Source organism: Mus caroli, chromosome 11 (assembly GCF_900094665.2).
Source record: "Mus caroli chromosome 11, CAROLI_EIJ_v1.1, whole genome shotgun sequence".
Lineage (NCBI taxonomy): Eukaryota > Metazoa > Chordata > Mammalia > Rodentia > Muridae > Mus > Mus caroli.
The window spans coordinates 91,617,467-91,627,326 of NC_034580.1; the positions used below are offsets into that span (position 1 = coordinate 91,617,467).

Here is a 9,860-nt window from a genome sequence, read left to right on the forward strand (position 1 = left end):
TGTGTGTGAGAGAGAGAGAGAGAGAGAGAGAGAGAGAGAGAGAGAGAGATCTAGGTATACAGGCTCACACCTATATTCCCAGTGCTTGGGAGCCAGAGAGGCAGAAACTGCAGGATGGTGAAGTCAAGACCAGCCTAGGCTGTGTAACAACACCCAACCTCACAAAACAAAAAGCAAAATCACTAAAAGAACGTTTATAGATTCAATGTTAAAAAGAAAAATCACGGGGCTGGGGAGATGGCTTAGTGGTTAAGAGCACTGACTGCTCTTCTGGAGGTCCTGAGTTCAAATCCCAGCGACCATATGGTGGCTCACTATCATTATAATGAGATCTGATACCCCTTCTGGTGTGTCTGAAGACAGCTTTAGTGTACTTACATATAATAAAGAAAGAAAGAAAGAAATCTTTAAAAAAAAAAAAAAAAAAAAGCACTGACTGTTCTTCCAGAGGTCCTGAGTTCAATTCCCAGCAACCACAAGGTGGCTCACAACCATCTGTAATGGGGTCTGATACCCCTTTCTGGTGTATCTGAAGACAGCTACAGTGTATTCACATACAATAAATAAATAAATAAACAAATAAATATTTAAAAAGAAAAGAAAAATCACTCGGGACTAGGAAGATACCTTGGTGGATAAAGTTCCAGCTGCACAAACATGAGAATCTAAGTTCAAATCCCCAGCTCCCATGTAAAGCTAAGTCTCAATACCATAACTGTAACCTCAGTGAGACGGAAGGTGGAGACAGGAGAGTCTCCGGAAGGTCTAGGGCCAGTTACCTTGGTATATGCAGTAGCAAGCAAGCAAGCAAGCAAGCAAATAAACAAACAAACAAAAGGAGACCTTGCCTCACCTAAGGTAGAAGGAAAGCTAGGGCTAACCCCTGAGATTGTCCTCTGACTTCATATCCCCACTGTAGCAGGAGTGCTTGCTGGTGTGCCCGCCTGCCTGCCCACTCACACACCAGCACACACACACAAACACACATGAGTGTACACACACACACACACACACATCACTAAATGCTGTAATCTCACCACTAACAAGGCTGAGTCCAGAGGATTACCTGTCTATCCTGGAATATAGAAGGGATGGAAATCTAACTGTTGGTAGAGTGCCTACCTAATACACCCGAAGCCCTAGGTTTGATCCCTAGCAACTGAGCTTGGTGGTGTTTCCATAAAATTCCAGCCCTGGGGGAAATGAGGCAGGAAGTTCAGGAGCTTAATAATATTCTCAACTATATGCATAGTTTGAGCTCACCCTGGGCTGAATGAGACCTTGTCTCAAAAAGGGACTGAGAGGACTGCAGAGATGCCTTGGCAGTTCAGAGCATGTACTAGTCTTGCCGAGGACCAGAGTTTAGTTCCCAGCGCCTGAGTCAGGTGGCTCACAACCACTTCCAACTCCATCCCTAGGAAGACTGACATTCTGGCCTTTGTGGACATCTGTACATAAGGGCACATGTGTACACATGGGCACACACACAATGAAAAGGAATCAAAATGAATCTTAGAGAAAAAGTGTTCCCTCTGCCTTAGTTACTTTTCTACTGCTGTGATGAGACACCATGACCAAGGCAGCTTATACATACATCACATCACTGGGGGCTTGCTGATAGTTTCTGAAGGTTGGTCCCCAGCCATCGTGGCTGGGAGAAAGGCAGCAAGCAGGTAGACATGGCATTTTAGAAATAGCTGAGAGCTTACATCTTAGTCACAAGTTGGAGGCACAACGAAAGCAAAGCTTCGGCCTGAACTTGTGAAACCTCAAAGCCCACCCCCTGGTGACACACCTCCTCCCACAGGGCCACCCCGATATCCCAACAGGGCCTCCTACTCCTTCCCCCCCCCCAAAATTCCACCAGCTATTCGTCTAAGCATTCAAATATACCAGTCTTGGGGGGGGGAGCCCTGGTCATTCAAACCACCAGGCCTGATACAATGCCTGAGCCTTGGGGATAAGAGTCTTACCAGGTCCAGGGTCATACAACTTGGGTACAGTCTGTTGTTTGATAGTCACTGGAAACTTGGCCACTGATGTCTCGGATTCCATACTTACTGGAAGGAGAAGAGAGGTCAGAGTCCAGGCAGTGTCAGATGCGATCAGACTCTGATGCCCTGAGGAACCCAAGGAGGCCAGCAGCGGCGGGGAGAGCCCTGCCTGTGAGGAGGCTGAGGGTCCATGGACATTGTGGCATCCTGACTCCTGACTTCTGTGCATTCCTGAGGCAACCTGATTAAGGATGGGCTGCTAGAACAGGCTGGAGATTCGAGGATCTGGATTACTCCGCCCTGCCCCTCCGTCATGTCTCCAATGACAAGACCAGGACAGTAGTACCCACTGTACTTTAGAACACAGGATCATTTTCTGAAGGGAAATGCCTTAAAATCTGAAGGTGGAGAGGATGCTTACTATAGCTATGAAGGATAACCTAGGACCACTAGCCTTTGATTCCACCTCCCAAGTGCTAGGGTCTTAGGCATAGCACTCCCATGCCCAATTTCATATGATGCTGGGTCTCGAACCCATGGCTCTGTGCATTGCTAGGCGAGTACTCTACCAACCAAGCTGAACTTTCATTTGTGCATATTACATTTTTCCCCCCTGTTGCTGTGCTATGGAGCAACTCAAAAAGGAAAAGAGAAAAACTGAGGCTGTCCTGAGGGTGGCAAGATTTGTCATCCCAGGAGTTTCTGTAATGGGTGGGTGGGGGATTTGGAAAGACAAGTTCATATCCTTGAAACTGGCCACATTCTCTCTCTGCAGGAATGCTCACAAGATATTGTTGCACAAACTGGTTAGGCAAGTCACCGCCTCAACAGAAGCTGAAGCAGCTTTAAAAGTTCCAGAGGGGTCGCAAAGTGGCTCAGCAGGTAAAGGGGCTTGCTGCTAAACCCAATGCCCTGAGTTCGATCCGTGGGATTCATGTGGTAGGAGAGAACAAACTCCTACAAGGTGACTTCTGACTTCCATATGACCACTGTGAAATGTTCATGCCCCCCCCCCAATAAATAAGTGAAATAAATAGCTGCAGAGAACAGCTAACAGGACTAGGTAAGGCCAGTCAAACATAGTGATGTATGGCTGTGATTTCGGCATTATGGAGCCCGAGGCATAGGAATTGAGAATTTGAGGCCAGCCCGAGACACACACAAGATCCTGCCTCAACAAATGGACAAACTTATAAACAAACAAAAAATAAACAGAGTGCGGGGTGTACACACCTGTAACCCCAAAGCTTGAGAGAAGAAATGGGGGGAACTGGAGCTCAAGGCAAGCCAGCCACAACTATGTAAGAGAGTTTGGAAAATCCTGGCTTACACGAGAGCATCTCAAGAAACAATAAGACTAGGGATGTAACTGGCTTGGCAGCGCGGTTGTCTACCACACAGGAGGGCCTGGATTTGATTCCCAGCACTGCATAAACTGCACTTAGAGGTTCATTTGCTTGTAATTGCAGTGCATAGTGGGTAGAAACTGGAGACACACAAGTTCAGAGTCTGAAGCTAGCCTGGGCTATGTACGACCCTGTATCAAGCAAAACAAAACTCCATCAATAACAGACAGAATGGGATGGTACTGTGGTTTGGATCAGTGTCCCTAAAGGTCGTTATAGTGTAGGCATAAGCCGCTGTTGTGACACTGGGAGGTGGATCCCTTAGAACCTAGGATATGATGGGAGGTGTTCAGGTCCCTTTGGGAATGCCTTTAAGGTGACGACAGTAGGATCAGCCGCTTCCTAGCTGTGAAGTAAGAGTCTCTCCTCTGTCCTACAGCTCCACCATACTATGCTGCCTCGCCACAAGGGCCGAGTCACCACGGACTGGAGCCTCCAAGGCTGTGAGCCAGCCTTTCTATGCTGTCTCGGGTATTAGCCACAGTGACAGGACACTGTGTGTTCATGTGCGCAAGGTAAGCAGTGTCAGTGATCTTTCTCAAGTTGCTCTGGGGTCAGTGGCAGTGGGGGACTCTACTGGGTGCAGTAAATAGGCAGGTAATTGTCAAGGCTCAGAAACTGGCACTCGGGAAGCATCCTGGGGGAAGGTTTTGAGAGGGCGCACACAGGAAGCATCCTGGGGGAAGGTTTTGAGAGGGCGCACACAGGAAGCGTCCTGGGGGAAGGTTTTGAGAGGGAGTGGTGCTCTTTTCCAGCAGTTTGTGATCAGAAGACAGACCTGTGTCCACCTTGTGGAGATAGTACTCTGTGCTGGTGTACGTCACATGCTGAAGGATGAAATTCAGGACCTTCCGATATCTGGTGGAAATGGTCAGCTGCCTCTGGCCTCTGCCCTGAACCTCATTGTCTGACACATCAGCAAGGGTGTTCAATGTCCCCAGAGAAGCTTTCAGGATGACCTAGACATGACATTAGAAGTACACATATTGTTATACAGCTGTCAGTCATCCCTATCCATCTCTAGAAGCCCTTTATCCTACCCAATAAAACTTTATTCCCACCTGACTGTAACTCGTTAGTCTCCCATCCTCTAAACCCTGAAAGATTCTAAATGCCACGGATGGAGAAAAATCCATTCACAGGAAAGGCAAGTACTCAGGATGGCCAGCAGGGGGCAGAGCGAGCTAGGACAGGATAAGGCTGGTTGTAAAGGGAATAGATACTACAACTACACCCTTCCCCCACGTTTCCCCTCAAGACCTAAAGACTCATGGATTTAAAGGACTCATTCCTGCAAACATCTCTTTGTCTTTATGGAACATTGCTCATTGAGACGTCTTCTAGAGCCGAGCAGTGGTGGCGCACACCTTTTATCCCAGTACTCTGGAGGCAGAGGAAGTCAGATCTCTGTGAGTTCTAGACCAGCCTGGTCTAAGAGTGAGTTCCAAAACAGTCAGGGCTACACAGAGAAACTCTTGTCAAGGAGAGAGAGAGAGAGAGAGAGGGAGAGAGAGAGAGAGAGAGAGAGAGAGAGAAGAATTCTAGATTATTATTCCTCCTTCTCCTCCTCCTCCTCCTTCTTCTTCTCTTTCTCTTTCTCTTCCTCTTCTTCCTCCTCCTCCTCTTTCAACAAGGTCTCTGAGGTCTCACTATGTTGCCCAGAGCAGCCTTGAACTCCAGAGCTGAAAAGATCTTTCTATCTCCTGCCACACACACTACACCCCCCAAAAATAGCTGGCACAACATTTAGGGGACACTTTGCTTTGCTCCCTGCTGCAGTTGCTACTGACATCTGTCTGTCACTTACTCCTGGTCCTCTACCCTCTGACATCTGAGAGAGTTTTCCAGGTTTTGGATCTGGGTCTTTTTCTCTTATTGGAGTACAACTCCTTGGCTGAGGATTTTATCCATCATCAACCAGGTACCATCACTGTTTAAGTGGTTTAAAAATGTTTATTGTAGCCCAGTTTGGTGGCACATGTCTTTGGTTCCAGCTCTCTGCTGTCTGAGTTTGAAGCTACATAGCAAAAGCTAGGCTGGTCAGGGTGCAGTAGTGAGACCTTGTATCAAAAGAGATAAACAAAAAGTTTGTCTCTGACTCATCCCACTGCCTTCACCTTGACGCTGTGTGGCAGTTTGGATGGAAACAGCCTCCAAAGGCTCATGTGTTTGAATTCTTGGTCTGCAGTCGGTGGAACTGTTTGGGAAGGATTAGGAGGTGTAGCCTTGTTGCAGGAAGTGTGTCACTGGGACAGACTTTGAGGCTTCAAAAGCTCCACACCCTCAGGAGGCAGAGGCAGGCGGATTTCTGAATTCGAGGCCAGCCTGGTCTACAGAGTGAGTTCCAGGACAGTCAGAGCTATAAAGAGAAACCCTGTCTTGAAAAACAAAAACAAAAACAAAAACAAAAACAAAAACAAAACAAAAAAAAAGCTCCACACCCTCCCCAGTGTGCTCTCTGCCTCTTGCTTTTAAGATGCAGCACTCATGCTGGGTGTGGTGGCGCTTGCCTTTAATACCAGCACTCGGGAGGCAGAGGCAGGCGGATTTCTGAGTTCGGGGCCAGCCTGGTCTACAAAGTGAGTTTCAGGACAGTCAGGGTTATAAAAAAAAAACCCCTGTCTTGAAAAATAAACAAACAAACAAACAAAAAAACAACAACAAAAGATGCAGCACTCAGCTGTTCCTGCCACCATGCCTTTGCTCTGCCACCTTGGACTCTAACCCTCTGAACTGTAAGCACAACGAAACACTTTTCTCAGTTGCCTTGGCCATAGTGTTTTATCACAGCCATAGAAAAGTAACTAAGACAGAGATTGGTATCATGTTCATGGGATATGACATACCTGACCATATTTTTGAAGGAATGTGGAAAATTTGGGGGGAGGGGGACATTGAACTAGGAAAGTGGTTAAATGCTGTATGCAGAGCTTAATGGGCCATCCTAGTAGGAGCCTGGAAGACAACAGTGCTGAGAGCTATGTGGATTGTGGAGGTCTGGCTCAAGAGGTTTCAGAGGGGAACAATATTAGCAACTGGGCTAGAGCCGGTCCTTGGGACGATTTGGCAAAGTCTGCTTTCTGCCCTCATTCTAAGAACTTGCCTGAAGCAAAGTTCAAAGTAATGAACTAATTTCTTCAGCAGAGGAGATTTCAAGACAGCTTAATACTGACTCTGTCATAGGGTTATTATTGAGCACTCTTCAGCTGGTTTATAATGAAAAAGAACAATCGGGCAAAAAGAAATACAAAAATGTACAGTTTGAAGAGAAAAAGCAAGGCAGTAAGCAGCGTACTTCCATGGCTTCCACTTGGGTTCCTGCTTCCAAGGTCCTGCTTTCAGTTCCTGCGCTGGCTTTGATGAATGAGCTATGATGTGAAACCCTAGGCTGAAATAAGCCCTCTGTTTCCCAAGATGCCTTTGGTCATGGTGTTAGCACAGCAATAAACCCTAACCAAAAACCTGCTAGGAAGGCTCACAACTCAAAGTTAGTTTTTAAAAAACAGAACCACTGGAGAGATGGCTCAGCTGTACAGTCACACAGCATACAATGACAGGGACTGCCTACAGTCGGCCGGGAAGGAGATATCTCAGTAACCCGCGGCAGTTCTTTGTAAAAAACAGTTGTCCCCATTTCTCCCAACCTTAGCCCTAGATAATGGCTGCAATGATTTTATTTGTGGATGACTGCTTTTCAGTTGGCCTTGGTGTGCATAATTATTCTATTATATCTGATTTTCTTCTTTCTCCTCCTGCTATGGTGAATTCTGCGAAACTAGATGTTCCCTGATGTAATGATTCTTAAACAATTAAAAACTAAGGCATAGGGCACAGCACAGCATAGTCCTAATGGCCCAGGTGCATGCTGTGAGCTCTCATCTTAGAAACAATGTAATAACTGCACAATGGTAGTTTCAGATTAATGCTTGACTTGCAAAGAAAGTTTGAAGAAGGGGCTAGCAAAATGGCTCAGCGGCTAAGAGCACTGACTGCTCTTCCAAAGGTCCTGAGTTCAATTCCCAGCAACCACATGGTGGCTCACAACCACCAGTAATGAGATCTGACACCCTCTTCTGGTGCGTCTGAAGCCAGCTACAGTGTACTTATACATAATAATAAATAAATCATTGGGCCAGAGCGGGCAGGGACTGAGCAGGCAGGGTTGACCTGAGTGAGCAGAGGTCCTAAAATTCAATTCCCAACAACCACATGAAGGCTCACAACCATCTGTACAGCTACCGTGTACTCACATACATAAAATAAATAAATAAATCTTAAAAAAAAAGAAAGTTTGAAGAAATTATTAGAAAATGAAATAGAGTCAACCTTGGGACCCCAAGAAAGAAAAAACAACTATTGAAGTTATGAAATAAGTTTTGCATAAAATTTGAGAGTGGTTCCTGGATAAGCAAGTATAGGATATGTAAAATCTTTTATTAGTAAAATTAAGTCAAAACACTGGGACTCTTAGGAGAGTCATTGTGTGCAATGTGCAGAAGCAGAAAGCTAGCAGAACTATTGAGTTAAGCATTAACTTGACTCTTTCTGGCCACTGCCTGGCAGCTTTGCCCATGTCATTTATCATTAGGGCTTCACAGGAAAATGCAAGTAGCTGACCTCAGAGATCTGAGCTCTGAAGTATAATCAGTCAAAAGTTAAAGTTTAAATAATGGTAAGTTAGCAATTGTTATTATTTTGGCTACAGGCCTGGGAATAGGGAAAACTTGAAACTTTGGGGAACAATTGTAATTCCTGATTATTTGCGGGACGTGGTTATTCTTTTGAATTTGATTTGGCAATGATTATACAACGTCTTTTTTTAAATCTGCTTTTGGAGTTATCACTAAAAGACTGAGCAAGAAAAAGGCGAGCAAACGTGAGAAGAGCAAGTGAGAGAGTGAATGCAGAGAGCAAGAGAAGAGCATGTGGAGAGTGAGTGAGGAGAGAATATGAAGAGTGAGTGAGGAGAGAATGTGAGGTGTGCATGAAGAGAGTGCGTGTGAGTGAAAGAAGAGTGCATGTGGTGTGTGTGTGTGAGAGAGAGAGAGAGAGAGATGTGTGTGAAGTGTGTGTGTGAGAGTGAAAGGAGAATGCACAGAGGTGTGTGTGAGCGTGAGAGTTCACAGAGAAGAAAAGCACACAAGAGAAAAAGCAGAGAGCAAAAGAGAATGCAGAGTGTGTGCAGCCTCAAGCTGCGAGTGAATGAGAGAGAGAGAGAGAGAGATGTATAGTTTTATTATGGGTCAAGCTGAATCAAGTGAGAGATCTATGTATAAAAAGATTCTTTTAAAGTTATTGCTTAAGAAGGGAATTCATTTTGAAAAGCATGGTTTGCTTGGTTTGTTCTGTGAGCCCTTGGTTTCCTGATAAAGGGACCTTGGAGACCTTGGATAAGGCAGCATGGAGAAGGGGAAGGATGTGAAGACCTGGATCCTGGACTACAAGGATGAGGAGGATGAAGGGCAGGCTCCAGAGAATGCAGTTATGTTCTGGTTTGTGATAAAACAAGCACTACCCCATGCCGAAATAACAGACCTGCCCAGGGCATCAGCAGGTTCTGTTTGTAGTACAGAAATGTTATGGAAGAAGGCATTCCTCTATTGTCTAAACAAATTGGTGAGAAACAAACTATTAAGAAATAAAAAACACCTTCTTCCCAGTATATTGTCGACTTAGTAGAGACTTCTTCCACCTCTGATGATGATGAAGAGGGAGAGCCTTAAGATCCTGGAGATGAATCTGAATTACAGGAGGAAGCAGCTAAATATCCTGACTTGTCCCCTCTTCTACAACCTCCTCCTAAGCCTAAGAAAAGAGGACTCCCTCAGTCCCGCATTCTGCAAGCAGTGCAGAAGCCTAGAGAACAAGGGGAAAACTTGGTGCTTTTTCCAATAGTAAGCATGGATGATGGAGATCCAGGGTGGGAACAACTGGATTTTACAAGGAGCTGCCACCGGCTACTGAGATGTCTCCATCCCGGCCTACTGCAGGCAGTCCCTGTCATCGTGTGCTGTCCCCAGCAAAGCTGGGCATTCTGCAAAAGCCTATTGTACCTCACTTTAATTCTTCAAGTGAAGTGATGAGATGGGAGCTTATCCAAGCTGTGCAAATACACACTTGGGCTGAGTCCAGAGCAAGTCCTTCTCTGCTCTAACTATCCCCAGGCCTCGGCCTGTAAGCATCTAGACTCCCTACAATCTAATCTTCCAAGATGACTGATTCACACAGCTTTACCTGGCTTCTGCCTAAATTGCTTTGCCTGGCCCCAATGTGTTCTAATCTTCTGGCTCTTTCTCATTCTCAGCTCTCGGCTCGTTCTGTTTTCACCCTGTCTAGCTTGTTCTCTGGGCAGCTCATCTTTACAAAACTTCCCATAAAACTACCATACACACACACCTCACCACACCACTTCTCTTCCTTCCTTCCTTCCTTCCTTCCTTCCTTCCTTCCTTCCTTCCTT

The 9,860-nt window shown here is 45.8% G+C and overlaps 1 protein-coding gene across 1 annotated transcript in view; it reads right to left on the reverse strand.

Annotated features, from left to right (window-relative positions):
• The window catches only part of B4galnt2 (beta-1,4-N-acetyl-galactosaminyltransferase 2), a 59,401-nt gene that overhangs the window by 6,721 nt on the left and 42,820 nt on the right, over nucleotides 1–9,860 (reverse strand). The window contains exons 6-7 of the mRNA XM_021177919.2: nucleotides 4,179–4,359; nucleotides 1,974–2,060 (exon numbers count right to left, since the gene is read on the reverse strand). Of these exons, the coding sequence (XP_021033578.1) occupies nucleotides 1,974–2,060; nucleotides 4,179–4,359 (268 nt within the window). The remainder of the gene's footprint in view (nucleotides 1–1,973; nucleotides 2,061–4,178; nucleotides 4,360–9,860) is intronic.